At 32.6% G+C, this 26,801-nt stretch overlaps 5 protein-coding genes across 6 annotated transcripts in view; 2 read left to right on the forward strand and 3 right to left on the reverse strand.

Moving 5' to 3' along the window:
• The first annotated feature begins 1,384 nt into the window (after positions 1 to 1,384).
• Positions 1,385 to 2,896, forward strand: LOC119604740 (probable cytochrome P450 303a1). Its single transcript, XM_037957547.1, has one exon. It carries the CDS (start codon positions 1,385 to 1,387, stop codon positions 2,894 to 2,896), a length of 1,512 nt encoding a protein of 503 aa, XP_037813475.1.
• Positions 2,897 to 10,489: 7,593 nt separating this feature from the next.
• On the reverse strand, positions 10,490 to 13,020 carry LOC119604741 (ubiA prenyltransferase domain-containing protein 1 homolog). The gene is made up of 3 exons (XM_037957548.1): positions 12,160 to 13,020; positions 11,593 to 12,087; positions 10,490 to 11,159 (listed from the first exon to the last, which is right to left on the reverse strand). The coding sequence occupies exons 2-3, from the start codon at positions 12,076 to 12,078 to the stop codon at positions 10,521 to 10,523; spliced, it is 1,125 nt and encodes a 374-aa protein (XP_037813476.1). The 5' UTR covers positions 12,079 to 12,087; positions 12,160 to 13,020; the 3' UTR covers positions 10,490 to 10,520.
• Positions 13,021 to 14,444: 1,424 nt separating this feature from the next.
• On the forward strand, positions 14,445 to 24,132 carry LOC119604742. Its single transcript, XM_037957549.1, is given in 11 exon segments — positions 14,445 to 15,243; positions 20,216 to 20,230; positions 20,233 to 21,131; positions 21,192 to 21,368; positions 21,435 to 21,595; positions 21,738 to 21,879; positions 21,940 to 22,788; positions 22,790 to 22,852; positions 22,919 to 23,078; positions 23,200 to 23,480; positions 23,633 to 24,132. Coding segments are annotated over 11 exon segments (3,954 nt in total). The 5' UTR covers positions 14,445 to 14,525; the 3' UTR covers positions 24,122 to 24,132.
• Positions 15,723 to 17,368, reverse strand: LOC119604743 (ubiquinone biosynthesis monooxygenase COQ6, mitochondrial). The gene has a single exon (XM_037957550.1). The coding sequence runs from the start codon at positions 17,240 to 17,242 to the stop codon at positions 15,836 to 15,838; it is 1,407 nt and encodes a 468-aa protein (XP_037813478.1). The 5' UTR covers positions 17,243 to 17,368; the 3' UTR covers positions 15,723 to 15,835.
• A 1,122-nt stretch (positions 24,133 to 25,254) lies between the features above and the next one.
• LOC119604744 (SET domain-containing protein SmydA-8) overlaps positions 25,255 to 26,801 on the reverse strand; it is a 9,572-nt gene continuing 8,025 nt past the window's right edge. Inside the window, exons 2-4 of one of the 2 annotated variants that reach the window (XM_037957551.1) lie at positions 26,285 to 26,614; positions 25,992 to 26,218; positions 25,255 to 25,919 (exon numbers count right to left, since the gene is read on the reverse strand). In XM_037957551.1, the coding sequence (XP_037813479.1) occupies positions 25,327 to 25,919; positions 25,992 to 26,218; positions 26,285 to 26,614 (1,150 nt within the window). In that variant the 3' untranslated portion in view covers positions 25,255 to 25,326. The remainder of the gene's footprint in view (positions 25,920 to 25,991; positions 26,219 to 26,284; positions 26,615 to 26,801) is intronic. The other variant, XM_037957552.1, reaches the window with a different exon arrangement.

Raw genomic sequence — 26,801 nt, forward strand, 5'->3', positions numbered from 1 at the left:
AGTTTGAACAGTAATCAATAAAATAATGTAGGACCCAACAATTCAAATGATTCACGTCGCGGTATTCGCCGTTACTATTAGAGTAAGTCATTTTGCGACCGTTTTCAGATTTAGCCGTTAGATTTATTATTAAGGACGGTTCAAGTCACAACTAGGACTTCTCTAGGCGGATACTAATGAAACTAATAGCTCTCAAATTAATGAAGTAATGGTTCACAAACTATCGAAACAGAAGAATTGAAAGACTGGATCGAATATAATTAGGGGTTTCTCTAGACAAAGACCAATGATTTACAAACTGATCAAAATAGAAAAATGAAGAGATTATATATTTGTGTACCAGAGTAACTTTAGATCAGAAATTGGTGATTGAAGACGATTCAAGTCACAACTAGGACTTCTCTAGACATATACCAATGAATAAGAAGCTAAAAGTACTCAAAGCCCTTTCTTCTATCGAAACAGAAGAACAGAAAGACTGGATCGAATATTAATATAAAGGATTTCTTCAGACAGCGACCAATGACAAACAGATCAAAATAGAAACATTAAGAGATTGGATTATATATTTGTGTCCCAAATGTGCAACGGGTATACATATGTATATTCTAGGGTTTTAAAGGATAAAACATCTGAAATAATACTTTGTGATTTCTCTCCCATCAGGTTCTTCTATAGCTAAGAGCTACTAGCCAGATAAATCATCTTAAAATTCTTAATAAATAAATCTTGAAGGGTCGGTTTTACAGATCTCAAAAATTATAATGTATTTCAAAAGTTAAGTATAATTTTGTCGCTTAAGATTAATTATTAAACCGACAATGAGCCTCAAATCAAAATGATGCCACAGATTAAAAAAACTGATCAAACAGCATCTAACGCTTTCGGAATATGCTAAACAGTTTGTGAATTTCTGCAATTGCAAAAAGTTAAATGAAAATAAGAAAAACACTCTCACTACGATAATTACCACCAGCAATAATATCAGATGTCTGCAGACTTACTTACTGGTTCACTTGACCAAGTATAAATTGTGATGCAACCAAAGAAAACTCTTCAGTTGATTGATAAACTTTAAGCCAGCCATAACTTTTAAACGGGAAAATAGCCAAAAGAAAAGCAAAAAAGAAAAACTATATAACGAATACACGCTAACATGGTTCATTAAAGAAAATAGTAAAAACAAAAACGAACAATTGTGTTGACTCCAAGTGGACCAGTGGATAAATAGTAAACAAAGTTAATTATGTAATAATGTTGTTATGAAATCTTAAAAGGCTGTTTGTTTTTAACGTCATTGTTTTAAGCGGAAATTGTAACTTAAACTGTTGCAACAAAACTCATATTCAAAACGTAAACGTTATTTTAAAACTAATAACGTACAATGTTTTATACCGTAATATTTGGCACGGTTTTAATATTATTATTCCTTTTTTGGGACATACGCAAGCCGGCCAAGTTTCCTCCCGGACCAAAATGGTATCCCATTGTGGGTTGTGCCCTGCAGATTTACCAATTGCGCGCCAAATGTGGAATGTTTTGTAAAGTGATTGATGAACTAACGCGTCACTATGTCAATCCTTATGGACTTTATGGCTTGAAAATAGGCAAAGACAAATTGGTTATAGCCTATTATTCGGATACCATACAAGAGATGATGACTAATGAGGACTTGGATGGTAAACCTGATGGTATTTTCTATCGCATGCGTACCTTCAATTCCAAGAAAGGCATACTTGTTACCGATGAAGAATTGTGGGTGGAACAGAGACGTTTTATTTTACGTCACTTAAAAGATTTCGGTTTTGCCCGCAGTGGTATGGTTAATGGCATACAGCAGGAGGCAGCTCATTTACTAGAAGATTTGAATGATTTGGTGCGTGAGCAAGGTGGCAAGAGGGTCAAAGTTTCTATGGTTAATCTTTTTACGGTTTATGTCTTGAACACTTTGTGGTCTATGATGTCGAGCAAGCGTTATGATCGTAAGAGTGAGGAAATCAATGATTTGCTACAAATGTTTTTCGAATTATTTCAACACGTCGATATGGTGGGAGCCATGTTTAGCCATTTTCCCTTTATGCGCTATGTGGCTCCCAATTATTCGGGCTACAATGCCTTTGTGGAAAATCATGAACGTATATATGCATTTCTACGCAAAGAAGTGGATAATCATCGTCAGACTTTTAAGCATTATAACATTCCCCGTGATTTAATGGATAGTTACTTAAGGGAATTGGAAAATCCTGAACGTAAAGCCTCCTTTACCGAAGAACAACTGCTGGCAGTGTGTCTGGACATGTTTTTAGCTGGCTCTGAGACAACTAATAAAAGTCTGGGCTTTGCCTTTCTGCATATGGTGCGTAATCCGGAAATACAAAAACGTGCCTTTGAAGAAATCAAAGAAGTTGTGGGCCTCGAACGTTTGCCTGAATGGAAAGATCGCACTAAGCTGCCATATTGTGAAGCTATTGTCTTGGAAGCGGTGCGCATGTTCATGGGCAACACCTTCGGTATACCACATCGTGCCTTGCGTAATACCCGCTTAAGTGGCTATGAAATTCCCAAAGACACCATGGTTATTGCTTGTTTTCGCGGTATGCTCATGAATCCAGTGGACTTTCCGAATCCTCATAAATTTAAACCAGAACGTTATTTAATCGACGGCTGCCTTAAAGTACCCGAAGCTTATAATCCTTTCGGTTTTGGTCGTCATCGTTGTATGGGTGACATTTTGGGACGTCAGAATTTGTTTATGTTCATTACAACTGTCTTGCAGAATTTCCGTGTTGAAGCTTTACCTGGTCCATTGCCCGATGAAGAGCCATTAGATGGTGCCACCGCTTCTGTTAGGCCATATGAGGCCTATCTAGTGCCCCGTCAGGGTTTTATAGATTAATTTGAAATTTGTATTATAAATCGATAATGGAATAATAAAATGTAATTTTCAGCAATAAGAATCGTGGTTGTTTGGGTTATCTTCATATGATTTGAAAGTGGATTGTGTGAATATTGCTGGACAGAGTAATTATGAAATAGTAGACTTTGATTACTTTGATGTTCCTGAGATTTTCTAGCATTTCTGCTAACTCTCTTTTGTAATCGAGAGTATTTCTTTTGTATACTCTTAAGTGAAAAGGTTAATTGCCAGGTATTGAATTCTTTGGACTAGCTTTCTGATTGTCTCTGTGTAATCTATAGATTACACTCTTAGTAATGAAGTATACTTTGGTCTCTGGTTTAAAAATTTGTTGTCCGCTAAAATTAAATTTTGTTGAGAAGTATAGCAATTTAGTGAAGTACAAACTGGTTTAGCGCGCATTTCAGAGAACGAACCCGGGACCATTTACTTAAATCGATTTATTTTGATCTAAATAAAACACAAAGTTATTGTTTACAAAAAATTGGTTATAATTAATTGTTTTTTATCTTTATTAGTTTTGTCTTTAATCAGAACACTTAAAGCATTATCAGTTTTTGTTTTAATTAAAAAGTTTAAATAAATTTTATAAAATTATTGAATAGTTTAATTAATATGTAATAGTATATGTATCGATAGTTAGATTAGTACTAAGTATGTATTTAAGAATCGATTAATGGAAAACTGTCATTTCATTAATAAGGTAACGTAGAAAAAGTCATGCTATTTGTTTATGATCATTAAGGTATTAATTAGATATATCATTTGATATGTTATATATAGAGTTGAAAAGAAAACAAGGAAACATCGGTTAAGGGTTAAAAATATACTTATAAAATAAATAATATTTGATATTAAAAATCAAAAGTAGTGTTATTCGATTTTTATACCCTTCACCTTCGTCAGAAAGGGTATATGTATTCATATATTCATTCCGTTTGCAATATCTACAATTTAATTTTTGCGACCCTGTAAAACTATGACCACCTGTATATTTGTTGAAAACAATTTTCTTAAAAGGTCAGTTATCTTCGGGATCCAAAACTTCAATAAATCTATCAAACAGGCTTTTAAGAAGAACGCTATTTAAAATTAGCAAAATCGGTCCATTAGTAATGGAGATATGAACAAAAATCTGAGATAATATTGAACTTAGAAACATAAAATTAAGCCTATAGAGCCCGGAGTAAATGAAAACATACAAGAGGGAACCTTTTGGTACTTTTACGATTTTCAAAGGGTACTTTTTGAATTTTCTATAATACATATTGGACCTGGAAACATAAAATTAAACATGCAGTGTCCTGAGTGAAGAAAATCTGTAGGGAAATATTTTTGATACTCTTTTTCGTTCTTCAACTGGTAGTTTTTTTTTCTGCAATATTGAACCTAGAAACATATAATCAGACATATGGGATAAGAGCGAATTTTTTGGTACTTTTTTGTTCCTTAACTGGTATTTTTTAAACTTTTTTTATATTAAACCTTGAAACATTGAATAAAAATATTTATAAAATGTGAGTTTCTGGTACTTTATTTTTAAATTAAATAGTACTTTTTTGATTTTCTGAATTATTGAACCTAGAAATATGTAAACAGACATCTTAATGGAATTATAATTTATAGGTCCACACTTTATAGAATTAAACAAGAAGCGTCCAGTTGGTATGAAAATCTATAAAAGGGGATTTTCTAGTTTTTCAACTGATATTTCTTTAATATTTTTTTATAATAATATACATATTGACTTTTTTTAAAACACTAGGGTGAAGGATATATAAGATTCGGCATTGCCGAATATAGAACTATTACTTGTTTCTATATAAATGCTGGTTAAAAATTTGCTCGGATACATAAACTATTTAAATAGTTATTTTCTATATAGATATTTAAACTCTCAGTTCCTCTATGAATAATGAGTTTTGAAAATTGTTTTATAAGATTAGAAAATTATTTAAAAACTTTTTTAAACGTATAATTCGAACTCAACTTTCATTCAGCTTTAAGAGCTTTCTGCAGATTATCAGTTTCGTTTTAATAATATTCAAATCCATTAAAATAAAGTGTTAATAAAAAATTAATTATTCATGAGGATTTTATATTCAAATTTGAAATAATTCCATTGTTTTTTTTTAACAATTCTTTAAATAAGTTTTTTTTGTTAAATAATGATTATTCGTTAACAACATCTCTACTATATGTATTGTATATATTTTTTTAACATCGCTGTATCTCTTTATATTTTAAATAATATTATTATTTTAGGTTTATAATTAAAAAATTGTTATGTAGAATTTTTTTATTTTAAGTCTCACTCTCAAATGCATAATTTTTCTTTTAGATAAATAACACAGGCCAACAAATTTAAAAAAAAAAATTCGAAAGCCAGAGATCATATTATACATTTATAGATTATTGAACTGCGTTGAATTTCTCTCCCTCACGTTATGCTTTCGACATAGCATACCAGCACTTGAGATCAAACGCACGATTGTCAAATTTTTTTAGTATGTAGTTTGACAACCGTACGTACGGTTTAAACCTGTCTACAAGTCTATGTATAAAAATGGGTCAATGATGTCATCTTGTATTCTCTACACCCTGGTTTTCGAGATATCATGTACTACATCATGAAAAAACTTACTTTTTGTTCATTTTTCAGATATAATAATAGCGCGATATCATTTTTATATCATCTGAAAGTTCAATCGGTCGACTTTAAAATCTATATCTACTTTTTACTTCAAGTTATCTTAACCTAGAATTTTAAACAACTATAATTTTGTGGCAAAACGCTTAAACGCCGATATCTCAACAAATAAAGGAGATTTTTTTTATAATTTAAAAAGAAATTTATGGGAAAACTTATGACAAATTGGAACTTATAGACGTTAAACGTTAACAGATTGGACTTTCATAAACGAAGGTGTCTTTGCCCCATTTTCATTACTTTCGACACTATATCTAGAAAATCTGATGTGATAAAGAAATTATATGGATTAATGTGGTTTCATCGCAATTTCTTTAAAAATATATAATTTGTTCTTTCTGTTAAACATTTGTTGGCCTGTATAATTATTTATTACTGTAAGGTAGGGGATTTTTAATATATATATTACTTTTCTATTTTAAAGAAGGAAATTTAATATCAATTTTTTTATAACTTTATTATAGTTTTATATATTTTTAACAATTAAAGCACATTTATTTCAATATTTATGCATTTCTTTATTCATTTTCATCTAAATTGTACAACAAACTTTCTATTTTATTTATTTGTTTTGTTATAAAAGAAAATGTAGTCCTTTGTTTTATTAGTTTATTAAATTATGTTCCTTTTTTACCTTTAATTTCATATCAATATTTATAATTTTGTCTATTTTTGGTCCATAAAATGATGGCATTTATCAGTTTTTTTTAGTTCATTTTAATTTTTGTTTCATTAATATTTATTAATTTTTGATTTGCAAACACTACTTTTATTGTTTAAATAAATTTGAATTTTCATCAAGTTTTAAATTTTTTTATTTTGTTAAAAAAAAGTAATTATTAATCATTAGTGTTTAACTTAACAAGTGCTTTAAAGAAAAATTTATTAAATTAAAAAAAAAACAAAAAACATTAGAAATAATATAACAAAGATCGTTGTGAACTTAGTTTTTGAGTTTTTTATAAATATTTTTTAGGTTTTTTATGAAATTAAAGGACTTTTGGGAGAGCGAGAGAGAGTTCGTGTAAAACTGAATTCGCCAGAACGTTTATATGTATATAAATTTTTTATTCCGTTTATAATTTATACAATTTAATTTTGCATCCTTATAGATTCTAAATCCTTATAGAGAATGAAGTCACTTTTGCAATATCAATATCTATGTTAAACCAAGAATGGGCATCTCGACGTGCGGGTTGTTATGATTAACACGTATTCTTTATGTGTTACGACCCGCTATTGAAAATTTATCATATTCTTTGATTAAACTCAATATTCTGAGGTTCCCGTTGTTGCTAGATAGTTCGAACAAGTCACCATAAAATCGTTGACCTATGAACTTATTGCGAATGTTCTCTAATGAAGCTCGAGTGATATAGGAGTTAATCAATTAATTATTTTCTTCTTTCTCATTATGTCAATTTAAACAGTAGTCATTGTGTGGTAATTCAAGTCCCCTAGTATGGGTGCTATACTTGCAGTGTCCTGCTGTTATTGTTGTAACAACTAAAACTATATAATAATCTAGTTGGCGGGTTCTACTTCAATGTCCAGACGTAAAAATTGAGCTATTTCAACTGAATGTGTCCATATATCCATTGGCCAAAGTGAAATAGGTTTGGCTAAGCCGTTGAATATGTGGTGGATATCATGGTGATCTTGATCAGTAGGTATTTAGCATGTTGCTCTATTCCGTTCATGGTTTCCGCGGCAAGTTTTCTTCTGTTCCTGCTATGGGCGGCCTCCACGTGCGACATTCGACCAAGAAATTGATGGTATCTCTATGAATATTTTTCAAAGCTGCCGTATACGAGGACAGCTCTAGTGAATCCTGCACATAACTGTGTATGTTCTCCTCGTGAAATGACTCCTGCGGTAACACCCCAGGAGGAACTATTTAGTCAACATGAGATTATGTTCCTTGACCTTCAGTTCTCATCATACATACGAAGATCCTTCCTAATATGCCTCGGGAAAGCATTTAACTGTGAGATTAAAAAGTTGGGATGACTCTTTCGTTAACATCCCAGGAAGAACTGTATAGTCAACATGTCATTGAGTTCCTTAATTCGGAGAACCTTCATTTCCTAGTGTATATGATGTTCCCAGTTAATTTGCAGGCAGCATTGAATGTTTCTCCACTGGATATAACTGAGCGAAGGCGACCACACTGGAGCTGCATACTGACAACGTTTCTTTATCCATACCCCAAGTGCTGTCGGCTTGTTTCTACTTTACAATTTGTGCGTGATTGTAGCGGCACGAGCTGAGAAGGAGCTGTCAAACCCCCAAGTATTTTGAGTGGTGAACGTTCGGAATTTGAACTCCATTGAACACGCTGGCAGTCAAGGGTTAAATTTACTTTCTTCGTCCAGGTGTTTAAGTGTTGCTGTAGCAATGACAGGCAGTCTCAAGTAATGATGGTTAGTCTCGAATGAGTTAATTTCAGTTGCTTGGCCTTTTTTTGGGGTTTTTGGTAAAAGCTCTAAAAAGTGTTGCTGTACAATGACAGGCAGCCCCTTGTTGTAACAGTTCGTACTGTGGCCGATAGTTCTTTCCTGGGGAAAAAACTTTCGGTTCATACAGCTGTCGCTGGGTTGACAATCTTTGGCTGAGTATAACTCAGGTCGTTCTGGAGCGAAGATCCAATTGTCGTAGCAACCACAGCCTCTTGTAATGATGGTTAGTGGCGACTGAGATAATTTTAGAAGTTATGTCATTCTTTTTCCATCCTGTTTGGCCTAAACTTTTTGGTTATAGTATAAGATAGTATATTATTATTCCATTTTTTATGCGATTCGTGCGATCAAAAATGATCAATATCCATATCTGCCATTAAAGCGTTTGGTTTTGGTAGCTTTAGAATCCCTGTGCCAATATTAATACGTCCGTTTGAATGTCTCACCTTTATGCTTAAGAATGTGCCGGTACTTCTTATGTGTGTTTTTTACAAATCCTTCAATCTCACTTCTATTCTGCATTTCGATCACGTTTCTACATTCAGCAAAGCAACAAACGAAAAACGGAATCATAGGAAAAAGCAGAAACTATTCTACTTCTTTTCAATGTTTAACGAATATGAGTATTTATACCCTACACCACTTTAGTGGGGAGGGTATATTGGATATGTGCTGATGTTTGTAACATACAAAAATATTCGTCCTAGACCCACCTTAAAGTATACCAATCGGCTTAGAATCGTTCTGAGTCGATTAAGCTATGTCCGTCCGTCCGTCCGTCTGGCAGGCTGGCTGTCCATGTAAACCTTGTGCGCAAGGTACAGGTCGCAATTTTCAAGATAATTGGATGAAATTTGGCACGCACGTTTTATTTGACCCAAGGACGAAGCCTATTGAAAATGGTTAAAATCGGTCCATTATTTCACCTGGCCCCCATAGAACAGAACCCCCCGAAAAGGGCTTCTGAGCTCATAATTATGTTAAATATACAGATATATTGATAAAATACGGCACAACTAAGTTTTATAGAAGTCTTGATGACCCTGCCAAATTTCATAAAGGTCGGGCCCCATTTGACCCTAGTTCCCATACAAAGTCCCCTTCAGAAAATTACTTGAATGTCCCAAATTAACTTATAAAAACAAATATCGCGATGAAATTCAGCACAATAAAATATTATGTAAATATAAATATATTCACAAAATTTTATCGGGCTTGGTCCATATTTGCCCCTAGCCCCCATATAAAGCCTCTTTCAGAAAATTAGTTTTTCATCCATAAATTGCCTAAATGTATCGGAACAAGGGAATATTGAAGATAAATGCTTTATTATGAAAAATAAATCACATTTAATATTCATAACTGGTGTAGGGTATCATATGGTCGGCCACGTCCGACTATACTTTCTTACTTGTTTTAGATCGTAGCTGTGAAAGTAAACCGTTTAAGTTTTTACAGTTCTTTTAAACTTAAGGTTAAGATATCTTAAAGAGGGAACGGGATGTAATAGAGGTTAAAACTTAATTATAAAGCCAATAATTTGACTTTTTCAAAACTATGAATCAAACTAAAAATAAACATTTAAAATTTGCTATAATTGTACAATTCTTACTTGTTCTTACTTAAGTTTTAAGAAAACAAAATAATGTTAAATATTCTATACATTATCATCAACTCACTTTATTTTATAATAAAAATGAGATTATATGTACTTAATTTCGTATATAATGAAAAACAACATCAACACATTTGTTCGCAGACATAAAATAAGAATGAAATGAAATATAAATATGAAGTAAGAGTATTAGCATGAATAAAGCCTTAACTCTATGCACAATAATGATGAATTTGTTAGTTTAGCAACCAAATGTGTAATAAATAATAATGAAAATTGTAGAAGTTGAAAAGAAATCGTCTATTTTTAACCAAAAATAGCTTCTCAATAATAGAAAAAATAAGGTTTTATTATTTTTTTTTTTGTATCAACAAGTCACATCTTTAATAAAATAAAAATAATAATAATGAAACTTATAAATAAATTATAAATGAGCAGATGATTAAATGGAAAACTTACATTAATGCAATACAATATGTATTTTTTTGTATTATTTTTTTTTTCTTATTTTGTTTTATTAAAAAAAAAATTCCCTAAATTTTTTCACTAATTTCATCAATGTATGTATAAATTGATTTTTTTTTTCTGTTTGTAACATTATTCTTATTTTGTTTGTTTAGTTTATATATTATCGTATAGTTTTACTTAAAGTTTTGTTTCGTTTAATTATACAGTTTTTATTCGCGTTAAAAAAATAAAAAAAAAAGTTAAACTGATTTTTAAAAAGAATTATGTTTAAAAATTAACTGATTAGAAAATCGTTTGTAATGCTTAAAAAAGGGAATTTGTTTTTTTTTTTTATTATTCAGTTTTTACACTTCAGTGCCTTGAATATGTAAATGTAGGTAATTGGGACGCACAACAACAAGCTACTACATATAAAATACCAAAAAAGAAATTCAATTTTGCCGTCTGTCTTGGCACTTTACTCATGGTCTGTTCATTACGAAATTGTTTCTCAATGCGAAAAGCTTGTGGCACCGTAATCAAGGGCAATAGAAACCATAATGAATATTTTAAAGCATAAACCACAAAAACACTGTAAGGTGTAAAGAGGAGTAGTGCATATAAGACATGCGATGCTGTGCGACCAATTAAAATGGCCAAAGTCACAATGCCAGCTTTGCGATCATTATCAGCATCTCTTGTATTGTTACTGTGTAAAATAGCTTCTGTGTTAAGGGCCAAAGGTATGGCATAATAGATGGTTGTCCAATCAACATGACCAGTTTGTGACATGAATGCGAATAGTACAGATATGGGACCGAATAGTATTAAGATAACTAAATCACCTAATGCAATGTATTTGAAACCAATGCCACCGGTATACAGGAAACTTGACGATAAGCCACCAAAATAGATGAGTGCTAAATGTTCCATTTTAGCTGGACTTAAGATGGCTAAAAAGATGAAACCCACACAACCGGCCATATAAAGTATTGCACCAAGAGAAACAACCTGCAAAAGGGGAAATGAAATAGTTTAGTCATACATATTTAGGAATAATAGCTGTTCAAAATATAATTTTTTTCTTAAATTTTTAATTTTGAACATAACAAATTTTGAAAATAATTTCTGTTCAATTTCTAGTTCAATACTATTTTAGATTTAGTTCCGTTTTTAGTTCTAATAGTATACAAAACCAAAATTGTATACTATTTCTAAGTAAATTAACAATAAATCAATAAATATATATAATTTTCTTCCCAATACAACACACTCTTATATATAAAATTTCATCCATTAATGACTATATAATTTAAAAGCGAATTATTTTCCAAAAAAAAAATTTAGCACACACATACTATTTTTTCCGAAATAAATCAAAAAATACTTTGTATACACATTATAGTATAAACAGAATATAATTTTTTTCAATTTCTTGACTCACCTCATCTTTTGATAAAATATGATCGACTAGAGTGCGATCATCAGCCTTTTGTTTATCAATTCCTTTGATAAAATCAAAATATGTATTCACCACATTACCGGCACAATGAACCGTAACGGCTGTAAAAGCGGTTAGAAAAAATGTTATAAATGAAAACTCCGACGACCATTGTGAGCGAAATGCCAAGGCAGAACCCAATAGTGTGGGCACTAAACTGGCGGACAGGGACCAGGGTCGTAAAGCTAAAAGATAGGTTTTAAGTTTCATAAATGTGCCGGTGGTAGATGTAGCAGCAGCTGTAGTTGTGATGTTGTTGTCGTTGCTAGCATATTTGCTGCTATGTAATTTACCATTAACTGGACTGGTCTCCGAGACTAATGAACCATTGCCCAGTGCTGTTGTTGTAGTTTTATCGCTTAATGTACGTTTACTTAGTAGAGATTCCCGAACAGATTCCAGTTCTGCTGTGGATTCGTTAGATGACATTTTATTATACTACAATTTAAAGAAATAAGTTGCGTTAGAAAAAAAATATACGCTGCTGTTAGTCAAGTTTGTATTACTTACCTGTACAGTTCTCCACTTATTACTGATACCTTGGAATTTATTTGTTTAGTTTTGCTTTTGCAATTTGTTTATAAATCTTTGGCCTTGAATTTTAAAATATTGAACAGATCTTCTTTATTTTTTGTGTTTCTATTCAAAAAATAATTATTGTTGAAAAGAGCAATTGTTGTACGTGTGTATATGCAAGTAAATATTTTTTCTTCTTTTTTGTTTATTTTACACAAAACAAACGTAATACAAATGTGAGCCTTTAGTTGTTGTATTATTGTTCAATTTCACCTTTAACCAATAGCTTCCCCTATATTCAAATAACGTTGTTCTAGCCACACAATCTCCAGCACTTTATTTTCATTGATGTAGTCGCCGCCTGGTGTCACTTCAAGTTCACTGTACAAAATTTTGGGTTTGTTTTGAATTTTTTGTTTTAAATATTTTTAAAATTTCATTAGCATTTTTGTTTAATATTGTGCTCCAGCTGCGTTTATAGGTGCTGTTTTCTTCTTCTTTTTATTGTTTCGAAATTTGTAATATAATTTGCTCCACTTTTTCTTTAGCCAAAGTACTGCTCTTCTTCTGGTTGCTGCTGCAGTTTGTGCTGTTTGCCTTGCCTGTTGTTTGTCTTATTCTCGTGTTATAATAACTTTTTATTTTATCTTTGAAAACGCCGTATTGTTTTCTTCTTCATTCAATCGTTTATATTTTAGTTTGAAGCCTGTAACAATTATTGTTTATTTTCGTGTTTTATTTAGTACATATTTTATTTTAATTGATATTTTCCCAAATTTTCCTTTTAAAAAAATTTTCACTTATTTCGGTTTACTCTCTCTGTCACGTCAGCTAAATAAATTCTCACACTCTCTGTGACCAGTGCTGGTAATTCAGAGATTTTTAATTGAAATTTGACATTTTTGAAATTAATAAAGCGTGAGAAATCACTCATCTTAACCCCATATTTAAGCGATTTAAATTAACATTGTCTTTGCTATTTCTTGTATGTATATTAAATTGGAAAATTGTTTAATGAGACACTTATTTAAAGATTTAAAAATTTTCATATAAAAATCTATGCTTAATAAAAATAATGTGTTTTCAAAAATGTAAACTTTATTTCTAAATTGGCATCATTGTTCCTAACCGCTAGTGTCATCTGTTGTTAAGTAGTAATGTCAAATTATTAGAGATGACACATTTGAATTAAAGAAAACTTTACCCAATTCATAAATATATTAATCATTTATTTTAGGTTTATTACACACAGTTTCTTATATAAACCATCAACAATTTTATTAATCAAAAAGAACATGCGATTGTCTAAAATCTTATTAAAATTTATCCTTAAGATAAAGCCAAGGCGAATTCACATAAGGTGGTGTTATTCAATCAGCTGATAATTATTTCTGTTCAAATATACAAATTTTACAACAAATTTTCATTAATTTGAATTTTTGTATGTATTATGATTATTGTTGTACTTTTGGCTATATATGTATACATACTAAGTATACGAAAATAGATACATGTATAGCCAAAAAAGATGTTATAATAATTATAATTGAAGGTGGTATTACCTTATGTGAACTCGCCTTGGTGTAAACCAATGCAAAAACAAAATAAATAGAAAATTTTGTTGTTGAAGAATTACGACCTCCTTAGCCACCAGCAAGGTATATTACATGGCGAAATTAATAAGGGGAAGTCATTTCAACAGCTGATTGTTTTTTGTTCATTAAAATTTAGCCCGATGCTGTCAAACTCTATATAAAAATATTTAATGAATTCGCCGCAACATAAAATGACTTCACCTTATAATCTATTCGCCTTGGTATATTAGTTATAACCAAGGCGAATAGATTATAAGGTGAAGTCATTTCATTTTGCGAATTCATTAAATTTTTTATATATGGAGTTTGACAGCGTCGGTTTTGAGAGAGATTTTTTTTATATGGAGTTTGACAGCGTCGGGCTAAATTTCCATGAACAAAAAAACAATCAGCTGTTGAAATGACTTCACCTTATTAGTTTCGCCATGGTTATAACTTATAAGGTAGTGTTAAGTGTTAACAGCTGATTTTGTTTTCTAATACATTTTTTATATGGAGTTTGACAGCATGCACGCACTTATGGATATACATATGTAGGCAAGATATATTAATATACATACATACTTTGGGAGGCATACTGTCAAACTCTAATTTGTAAAACTACCTTATAATTAATATACCTTGATCTTGGCTATCACCTTATGTGAATTCGCCTTGGATAAAGCAAAAAATGCAATAATTTTGTTTACATTTATTTCCCTGCATTTGTTGGACCGGTTGAATTGCAGCGCGTTCTTTAAAAGAAGTCGAAAGAAAAACAAAAACATGAGTGAATTAATAAAAATATTTAAAAAGTTAAATGAATACTTTGTAGTGAATTTAGTGTGGGAGGAAATCGAAGAAATACTAGAAAATGTACAACAAAATAAAGTAACACCGCACAACAACACAGAGGGACAACTTAACGAAGCCATGCTGAAATTTATTGGCATTCCTTTGGTGCAACGTGCAGAATTAGATGATCAAATTGTCTCCACATTGATGGAATTATGTGCCACATTACGTAGTCTACGTAGCGAAAGCGAAACCAGTTACGACAACACTTTCGACTGTTGGGATCAAGTTGTTAAGGTAGCTCCCAGGGATGGTTATTTGGCTTTCATCTATACCTTGGCAGCATTAATACAAATCGATGGCACGTCACAGGTTTACATAAAACTTTCAATATTAGCAGTTAATGCTTATTTTCTATCACTTACCATACCGGGTGCCAAGGGCTTTCACATATTCGAAGAGGAAATCATTAAACATTGTGTACAGGTGTTTACTTTAATAGAACGTATACAGAATCCAAATGTTTTATCGCGTATGTCACGCAATGAACCCATACAAATATGGTTACAATTTACGACATTGTGTGATGATTTGAAATTGGTGCTACGTTATGTCCACTTCAGCGAACACAAGGAAGCAAGGGATGTAATATTGAAGAAATTGATTGATATACAATATTTAAATCATGAAAGGGGGTATGCTAATACGTGTAAGTATGAACAATTTATGGTTTGATACTGAAGCGGAGCTGATCAAAAATTTAAATAGAACTGAACTAATAATGATGCAAAATTAAAGTAGAACTGAATTAGAATTTAATAAGATCTATACTAGAAGTTATAAGGAACTGAAGTAGATTTGAACTAATACTGGACTAGAACAGAATTACAATTGAACTAGAACTAATGATCTTGATCTGAACTATAACCGATCTAAAACTAAAATAGAACTAAACTTGACTGATCTAAAACTGGACTAGGACAAAACTGGAACTGATCTAAAACTGAATTAGAACTAAACTACAACTGGTCTAAAACTGAACTAAAGCTTAACTAGAACTGAACTAAAACTTAATTAGAATTGTACTATAACTGAACTGTAATTGAATTAGAACTGACAACAATTGTTAATTCTCGTTCATTAAATAAATCGTTATTATTGAACATCACCAGATTAATACAATACTACTAGATTTTTAGAAGAATTTTATTCTTTTTTTAATAACAAAAATATTAAATTACAAAATAATTTTATAAATGTTTTACGAACTTTGTGAATAATAAACTTTTAACGTACTCCTCTTAGCCCATTGCTCTCTTCATGAAAATATCTTTAATTTGTGGTATATTATGAGTTAATTGTAAACCCAAACTACGTAAAAGTACTACCGGAGTTAGGGTAGTTGAATAGAGGGTATGTAATCCATGAACACCCACTAGTATGGGTACGTTTTTCTTTAAACATTTCTGTTCGTATTTCATTAAATATTGTTTATCGCCCAACTTGGCACCGGCGTAGGCAGCCTCAGCTAAAGTTTCAATTAAATAGCCTACATCACTGAAACCTAAATTAACACCTTGGCCGGCCAATGGATGTATGCGATGGGCAGCATCTCCTATAAGAGCAGCACCAGTACAAACGTACGAAGAGGCATGTAAGAAACCCAATGGGAAGGTGGCTCGCGATTTCTCGAAAACACCACTTACACGGGGAGGATATTGTCTTATTGTTGCAGAGCTACGACCCATTATGGAATTTAAAGTACTTAGTGCCTTGTCCGTTAAATCACTTTTTGGAAATTCCTTACAGAAAGCCTCATTTAAAGCATCAATAAATTCCTGAGGTGACATGTTAAGCAACTCCTTGGCATGAGGAATTGTGGTGCTCCATACCAAAGAGCTAAGTTTGTCGGTTAAAGGTAACATTGCCACAGGTCCTGTGGGTATAAAACGTTGCCAGGCTACTGAATTGTCTGCAGCTTCACTTAACTCCAACGTTGCCACTAATCCCATGCGCTCATAGTTTAAACTGAAAACATCAACACCCATTTGCTTGCGTACCAAAGAATTAGCACCATCGGCTCCAATTATTAATTCACAGGTAAATTTTTCACCACTTTGTAATGTAACCTCAGAAACTCCTTTGCCCGTGTCGGAGGGCAATTTTACCTCCGAAATGCGAGACAAATTTCGCACTAATACATTAGGCGCAGCATCTTTTAATTGACTATATACCGCATCCAGCATTAAATCATTTTCGACTATGCAAGCCACATCTTGGGCAAAATGGTCATGTTGAAATTGTATTAATGCCTCACTATTCGATTCCCATACTTGCATTTGTTTGACCGGCTTAACTCTAGCATTCAGCATACGTTCCCAAGCTCCAATAGATTCGAATAGAGCAATGCTGTTTTTATTTATAGCGGACACACGGTTTCCATATGGCTGGCTTGTGCTGAATCCTTTAAATGGTGGTGCTCCTTCCAATAACAATACTTTTTTATCGGCCATTGTTTTATTTGTTGCTAAAGCGGCAGCCAATGTTGTGCCTACCAAGCCTCCACCACCTATAATTATATCATAGTGTTCGGCGGATGTTGTAGGTGCTGTTACCACTGGTGAGCCACTGAATGCCCTGGTTGCCAGTAACTGAAGCAGTGGCTTTAATTGCTTGTTTTTACCAAAGTTAGTTAATAATAACCGCATTTTTCGTTTTTTTATCTTTTTATTTATTTCAATATAACTTTTTTATATAAAAATCGAAAATTATAGACTTCGTTCGCGTTGTGAAATGATTGTATGTGTTTTTGTGCAACAAAATTGACAACAGAAATAGTTTAATTGATCAGCTGTTTATATTCACTGAATGGAACTGCCAGATAAAAAAAACATGTTTTAAAAAAGTGGTTAATTTTAAATTATATTTAAAGCAATTTTAGTAAATACGTAACGTAACGTTAGTTGTAGGATAACTAAAATTTATTAAATAAATCGATTAATTAGATTAACTGAACTAGAACTGAACTAAATCTGAACTAGAACTGAACTAAAATGAACTAAACTAGACTGAACTAGAACTGAACTAGAACTGACCTAGAACTGAACTAGAACTGAACTAGAACTGAACTAGAACTGAACTAGAACTGAACTAGAACTGAACTAGAACTGAACTAGAACTGAACTAGAACTGAACTAGAACTGAACTAGAACTGAACTAGAACTGAACTAGAACTGAACTAGAACTGAACTAGAACTGAACTAGAACTGAACTAGAACTGAACTAGAACTGAACTAGAACTGAAATAGAACTGAACTAGAACTGAACTAGAACTGAACTAGAACTGAACTAGACTAGAACTGAACTAGAACTAGAACTGAACTAGAACTGAACTAGAACTGAACTAGAACTGAACTAGAACTGAACTAGAACTGAACTCGAACGAACTAGAACTGAACTAGAACTGAACTAGAACTGAACTAGAACTGAACTAGAACTGAACTAGAAACTGAACTAGAACTGAACTAGAACTTGAACTAGAACTGAACTAGAAACTGAACTAGAACTGAACTAGAACTGAACTAGAATGAACTAGAACTGAACTAGAACTGAACTAGAACTGAACTAGAACTGAACTAGAACTGAACTAGGAACTGAACTAGAAACTGAACTAGAACTGAACTAGAACTAGAACTGAACTCGCACTAGAACTGAACTAGAACTGAACTAGAACTGAACTAGAACATGAACTAGAACTGAAACTAGAACTGAAACTAGAAACTGAACTAGAAACTGAACTAGAACTGAACTAGAACTGAACTAGAACTGAACTAGAACTGAACTAGAAACTGAACTAGAACTGAACTAGAACCTGAACTAGAACTGAACTGAACTGAACTAGAACTGAACTAGAACTGAAACTTGAACTAGAACTACTGAACTGAACTAGAACTGAACTAGAACTGAACTAGAACTGAACTAGAACTGAACTAGAACTGAACTAGAACTGAACTAGAACTGAACTAGAACTGAACTAGAAACTGAACTAGAACTGAACTAGAACTGAACTAGAACTGAACTAGAACTGAACTAGAACTAGAACTGAACTAGAACTGAACTAGAACTGAACTAGAACTAGAACTAGAACTGAACTAGAACTGAACTAGAACTGAACTAGAACTGAACTAGAACTGAACTAGAACTGAACTAGAACTGAACTAGAAACTGAACTAGAACTGAAACTAGAACTGAACTAGAACTGAACTAGAACTGAACTAGAACTGAACAGAACTGAACTAGAACTGGAACTAGAACTGAACTAGAACTGAACTAGAACTGAACTAGAACTGAACTAGAACGAACTAGACTGAACTAGAACTGAACTAGAACTGAACTAGAACTGAACTAGAACTGAACTAGAACTGAACTAGAACTTAACTAGAACTGAACTAGAACTGAACTAGAACTGAACTAGAACTGAACTAGAACTGAACTAGAACTGAACTAGAACTGAACTAGAACTGAACTAGAACTGCACTAGAACTGAACTAGAACTGAACTAGAACTGAACTAGAACTGAACTAGAACTGAACTAGAACTGAACTAGAACTGAACTAGAACTGAACTAGAACTGAACTAGAACTGAACTAGAACTGAACTAGAACTGAACTAGAACTGAACTAGAACTGAACTAGAACTGAACTAGAACTGCACTAGAACTGAACTAGAACTGAACTAGAACTGAACTAGAACTGAACTAGAACTGAACTAGAACTGAAGTAGAACTGAACTAGAACTGAACTAGAACTGAACTAGAACTGAACTAGAACTGAACTAGAACTGAACTAGAACTGAACTAGAACTGAACTGGAACTGAACTAGAACTGAACTAGAACTGAACTAGAACTGAACTAGAACTGAACTAGAACTGAACTAGAACTGAACTAGAACTGAACTAGAACTGAACTAGAACTGAACTAGAACTGAACTAGAACTGAACTAGAACTGAACTAGAACTGAACTAGAACTGAACTAGAACTGAACTAGAACTGAACTAGAACTGAACTAGACTGAACTAGAACTAGAACTGAACTAGAACTGAACTAGAACTGAACTAGAACTGAACTAGAACTGAACTAGAACTGAACTAGAACTGAACTAGAACTGAACTAGAACTGAACTAGAACTAGAACTGAACTAGAACTAGAACTGAACTAGAACTGAACTAGAACTGAACTAGAACTGAACTAGAACTGAACTAGAACTGAACTAGAACTGAACTAGAACTGAACTAGAACTGAACTAGAACTGAACTAGAACTGAACTAGAACTGAACTAGAACTGAACTAGAACTAGAACTGAACTAGAACTGAACTAGAACTGAACTAGAACTGAAATAGAACTGAACTAGAACTGAACTAGAACTGAACTAGAACTGAACTAGACTAGAACTGAACTAGAACTGAACTAGAACTGAACTAGAACTGAACTAGAACTGAACTAGAACTGAACTAGAACTGAACTAGAACTGAACTAGAACTGAACTAGAACTGAACTAGAACTGAACTAGAAATGAACTAGAAATGAACTAGAAATGAACTAGAACTGAACTAGAGCTGAACTAAACTGGACTAAAACAAAACTATTGAAATATTTTTAATTTTTTCAAATTTTATATATAGATGCTGCTAACTTACATTTAAATGTTTTGAAATATACGAAGAAATGATTAATGCCCACAATGGGGAACCTGAACAGACTCTCATGAAACTTATGAATATGACCGTCTTCCTTCATACATATCCAGCTAAACCGAAATCAAACAATCAAACAAGTATAAATTCCGATTGTGAACACATCTCCGATTGGTTTATCAAATCGATATCTAAATATCCACGTTTATTGGTAAAAGTTTTAAAGTTCTATATTGAATGTATTGTAACAAATCCTATTAGAACATGGAAAACTGAACAAACACAAAAGGCTTTAGAATATGCGGCTAAATATGATGCTGCTTTATTTACAAAATGTAACGAATCATGTGTGGAGTTTCTATGCGAGGCTGTATATGCCGATGAGGTCATGATAAGATCTCGAGCGATAGATTTAATGTCGAAAATTTTACAATTAGAGTCCCAGGTGGATTGGCAAATGTTTCGTCATGAAGTTTCAGCTATACCACGTGAAATACATTTAATTAAAGAACTAATAGATAGTTTACGAGATCAAAATAATAATATTAAATTGAAATCGGTGCAAGCTTTACATATGGCTTTGACAAAGGGTTCACCTAATACGCGTAAAATTTTAAACGAATGCTTAAAGTATGCACAATTTTGTGATACAAATGTCCAACTACCGGATGAACCGAGAGTACGTAAAAATGAAATACGTTATGAGAAGCCGAATAGTCAAAAAGCTGAATACACTTTTGAGGGTCATGGTATAATAGAATTAGCTTTTCTTAATTTACCATCTAATATTTTTACACAAATATATCAGAGTCCTTTGTCGTATATAAGAAGAGCTGGTATTATGTTTATGGAACAGTTGGTTAAATTAAATCCTTTAATAATATTTAATACAAATTTTGTACAGGTGGGTAAGGAAAGGCAATTGTTGGAATTTTTTTTTTAATATTTATTTGTTTTAAAAAAGGAAACATCACGTTTGGTAGAGGAACCTACGGCCTTAGTGCGTAAACAAACTTTATTGTCGGTTGATGCTATTTTGGAATCCTATCCCAATTGTTATCCAGTTATATGGATTTGGTGTAAAGTTATTACACCCATGTTACATGATGGAGATACCAAAAATATTGAAGTGGCTATGGAGGTATTTTGATTTTTTTTAAATACTGTAGATTATGTTATATTTATTAATAAATAAATGTTTTAATAGTGCTTTCGTAACAGGGTCTTAATGAACATGAAAAGTATTGAAGAAACCAATAAAGCTGAACATTTTATGCCTTGGGTTATAATACGAACTTTACTGTCCACTCAATCACGTTTTTATTTGCAAAATTGTTTCCATTTGGCTTTGCAACAGCGTATAATAAGGTAGGTTTCCATCACCTAAAGTTTTTCGTTTTTCAAAATGAAGGACACATTATTTCGAAAACTTGATGTCATTTAGAAATTCTGAGAGAAGATTGGAATTCAGCACTTACTTACTTACTTACTTACTTACTTGTGTTTTCAGTTCCCAAATCGTTAGTATAATTGAATCTCATTTGTTGACCTCCAATTCCACCGAAGCTTGGATTGTTTTGAATTTTATCTGTGACAAAGTCAAGATTAAAGAACCAGATGCTTTAATCCATCATTTCATAACATTGGAATCGGTACGTAATACTTCTGTTATGATTTCCCACAAAATAAAATTCTGTTTTTTTTAACATTAGTGGAATAAAGAACAAAACATGCTGATAGCTCTGGAAGTTCTCGCCAATTGTATTAAAGATTTTTCTCATACTGCCCTCAATCATGCCTTTACCCATTTACTTACGCAACTTAAAGAGGGCAAAATGTTGCCCATAATTATAGGCAAAGCATTCGATTTTCTACTACTCATCGATAATCGGTCACAAAATACTGGAAAAACTAAAACCAGCCAAACGCAACATAGTCAAGGCCCAGAAATCGTCTGGTTAACTGATTTACATCAACATTTAGAGTATGAAATATTAACTGGTATTCAAAACTTTCCCGAAAATCGTAATACCTTCATGTCTCATCTATATGCCTACTCAGAGGTTAATTTACAAACTCGCTTTAGACCCCATCAAACTATCATCACGTTTATACATAAATACATGAACGAATGCAGCAAGATTAAAGAAACAGAAATGCATTTGGAAAATGAAAGACTTTTCAATTCAATGATTTTAATTGCTGGTCGTTTAGCGTTAAGAGATGGTTGTGTGGCCTCCACTACTTGTGCTTTATATGCTAATATTTTAAATACCTACGACCGGCCACCCATAGTGAATACTATTATAGTGGCCTTAACGGATTTGTGTAAAAAACATACTCAAATTGTTGAACGTATAGTGGGTAGAGTATTGCGCAAACTAAAATCCCCGTATGAAGTAAATCGCATGGAAACTTTTAAATGTTTTGAAAAACTTGTACTGCAGGATCAGTTAAAACTAAGAGGTTCCTTACTGCTAGCCTTATTGGCTACTTTGCTGGATGAAAGTGAAGATGTAGCTGCTAGAGCAGGCGACTTTTTTGCCGAATTTTTGGCAAAGAAAAAATTCCACATTATTTCAAAAATGTCTTATTGAGTGTCCTTTCGTTTTCAATGAATACAAGGTAGGTGTTTTTAGTGAGTTTGGAAAAATGGTGTTGTTAATGTGATTTATTTATTTTTTTTTTAAGAATTTTGATGGCTTGGATAGCTTCTCGGAGGCTTTTATAAAATCACCTTTGAAAGGCGAAAATCAACGTAAATACCGTCAACAATTGTATAGCCATCTAATGACTGATATGGATGATATAAATATGATATTGTATTTTGGACAACTGAAACTTATAGCGGGTAAGTAAAAATTATACTTTTAAGGATGATAAATAGCCGTAAAATGTTCGTTTTAGATTTATTTTTATCGTTACAAATCCCATAAGTTTTTTTAATTTTTTTCCTCCCAACTTTTCTTTAGAAAAATCTAAAAACGATCCCTTAATAAAAACTCCCGAGGGTATAGCCCTTGTGAAAGATGTTTTATACATACTCAAAAAAGTATGCCAACTAACTAAGGAGCAAAAATTGACTACGGATAATAGTGAAACAGAAAAACCCGAAGATGATGCTTTAGCTGAAATCAATGAACTAACTGAAGCCAACCCTGAAGGAAACAATAAAGGTGCAGCAAATAAAACAGCCTCGAGCACGGGAGTTGGTAGAGGCAAGAGAAAACGAGAAGTAACAATGCCTGAAGCGGTAAGTAAAGATAAAACCGTTATTATTATTTTCCAAACTGAAAAACTTTAGTAATTTTAAAGCAAAAAAGTTAATTTTTATAAAAAAAAGGTTAAAAAATGCTTTTAAAACAACGTATTTCAATATTTTCCTTTTCATTACTTTCCTTGCAGCTTACACTTCTAGAAAAATCTTTAATATTTATACCCACCATTTATAAAAATATCCATAGCTATGATAATAGCATAGACAAATCATTCGATGATTTTTGTAAGGCCTTAGCTAAACGTTTTACAAACCTAGTAGACTATGCTCAACCTGCTGAATTTTGGAATAAATATCGCACTTCCAAAGTGGCAAATAATAGTAAAGGTAAAAAATCCACCAAAAGAAAGACGCCCAAGAAAAAGAAACGTAAAGCGCAAACAGATACAGATGATGAAGATGACGATGCTGATGATGATAATGAAGAAGATGATAACGATTACGAAACTGAAAATGAAGTATGCGAAGAGGAAAAGACAAAGAATAAAAAGTATAACAACAGTTCCGATTCAAATGAAGATGATGAGGATAATGAGCCCTTAATAAAAAGACCCAAAAAGAAGGGAGTTATTTGTACTGAACTATCAATGGATTATATATTTAAACCGAATATTTGAAATACAAGTAAGCATCGAAAGAAAGCATTTTTTATTTTTAATCGAAAATAAGTGATATTATTATGTCTGAACTAGAACTAGACTAGAACAGAACTAGGACAGAACTAGAACAAAACTAGAACAGAACTAGAACAGAACTAGAACAGAACTAGAACAGAACTAGAACAGAACTTGAACAGAACTTGAACAGAACTTGAACAGAACTAGAACAGAACTAAAACAGAACTAGAACAGAACTAGAACAGAACTAGAACAGAACTAGAACAGAACTAGAACAGAACTAGAACAGAACTAGAACAGAACTAGAACAGAACTAGAACAGATCTAGAATAGAACTAGAACTGAACTAGAACAGAACTAGAACAGAACTAGAACAGAACTAGAACAGAACTAGAACAGAACTAGAACAGAACTAGAACAGAACTAGAACAGAACTAGAACAGAACTAGAACAGAACTAGAACAGAACTAGAACAGAACTAGAACAGAACTAGAACAGAACTAGAACAGAACTAGAACAGAACTAGAACAGAACTAGAACAGAACTAGAACAGAACTAGAACAGAACTAGAACAGAACTAGAACAGAACTAGAACAGAACTAGAACAGAACTAGAACAGAACTAGAACAGAACTAGAACAGAACTAGAACAGAACTAGAACAGAACTAGAACAGACTAACTAACTAAACTGAACTACAACTGAACTAGAACTGAACTAGAACTGAACTAGAACTGAACTAGAACTGAACTAGAACTGAACTAGAACTGAACTAGAACTGAACTAGAACTGAACTAGAACTGAACTAGAACTGAACTAGAACTGAACTAGAACTGAACTAGAACTGAACTAGAACTGAACTAGAACTGAACTAGAACTGAACTAGAACTGAACTAGAACTGAACTAGAACTGGACTAGAACTGGACTAGAACTGAACTAGAACTGAACTAGAACTGAACTAGAACTGAACTAGAACTGAACTAGAACTGAACTATAACTGAACTAGAACTGAACTAGAACTGAACTAGAACTAAACAAGAACTGAGTTGAACAAAATCGGAATCGATCAAAATTTTGAAAAAAGGTGATTTTTCCACAATTTTAAAAATATCTAGATACATACATACATATTTATTTTTCCAATTTTTCTTTATTTCATTCTTATGTATCATCTCTTTTATAATATAAAACTAAATATTTTAAACTTTAACAATCCCCCAAACCTTCAACACTTAATGTTAACTGTTCCATAGCCTGTTTGGCTATCAGACCCAAAACACCTTCTTGTGACTGTGGATCTTCATGCTGTAGAATTTCCACACAATCCTTTAAAATATCAATGGCCTCCGAAAGTTTTTCCTTAAGCTTCCGACCGGTTAAAACCTCTGCAATAAAACCACTTTTAGCCAATAAAACAACCGGCACGTGCAGTTCATATAAAATCATGGCACGCATACGACTCAGGCCTGGTTCAAAAACATTCATTACACGTAAAACTTGACGACATAATTCCTCTTTACGTTCGAGTAAAATATCGGGTAATTCGACCATTTCATATTCCTTAACACGACCATACATTTCAATAAGATTTTGTTTCAATGAAATCATAATAAAATGTAAAGGATGTAAAACTACACGATATTTTTTCAATAACTTTTCGGTTTCCTGTAAACGTGTAGCAGACATTTCGGTGGCCTGTAATTCGGCGACTTCAGCTTGAATGACGGCCAGAGCTCTACGTATAGCATCACTAGAGGTTTTAAATTCACACAATGTACATTTCCATTCGGTGTTGGGATCTAAATAATATAAAGTTTTTTGAGTTAATTTAGATTTATTTGTATGTATGAAATAATAATGTTTCAGCTTACCCAAAGGATCCGACCACAAAAGCCAACCATCCTCACATTTGCTACATTTAAAAGTGCTGAAATTAGTGCCCAATTCAGTGGGATCTTTACAGCGTTTGCAGTCGCAAGTAAAGAATTTACCCGCTTTCAAATGTTCCTGTCTCTGGCTGGTACCATTCAAAGTATAACTGTAAGAATGTTGCAGTTGCTGGCCCGGTTCCAAATCGACCATAGCACGCAAACGTATTCTATTTGTAAACAACAACATAATTAGTTTTATTTTCTTTAATTTTTCTTTAAATTTAACATCCTACCTATAATCTTCACTGGGATATATACTGCGCATTGTATTGGGCACACAGTTGTGTGATAGAATTCCAGTTATGGGATATAATGCCCTGAGAGGAAATCCTTGCAAAGATTTCGCTTCAAAAGCATTTACTTCCAATATACCCACAACTTGCATAATGAGATCTTCGGAAAAACGTTCACCCAATTTACAGGGTCCTCTTAGATACTGTGCTATATTGACTAGATCTGCATGCCAAATATCAAAATTTTCACGACGTTCCTTATCATGATATTCCATGGGAGCCACTTCTCTTTCCCATCGTTCCGGATAGGCTTCTTTGGCCAATAGTACTCTGAAATAGGAATGAGAGAATATATTATTAATAAAGAATTATATCAAATTGTTGGTCGTTTCATCCTTCGAGAACACTACCGACGACTAGCCTAGGAGGCATCCCCAGCAACCCTCATAATGCAGCTGGTCCTTCGAAGCCCATTTTTAAATAATTTAAACATAATCGAAAAGGCAACGAAATTCTT

The sequence above is a fragment of the Lucilia sericata genome, unplaced genomic scaffold, assembly GCF_015586225.1.
Source record: "Lucilia sericata isolate MDLA Ls3-8-SP2 unplaced genomic scaffold, ASM1558622v1 Contig000422F_arrow, whole genome shotgun sequence".
Lineage (NCBI taxonomy): Eukaryota > Metazoa > Arthropoda > Insecta > Diptera > Calliphoridae > Lucilia > Lucilia sericata.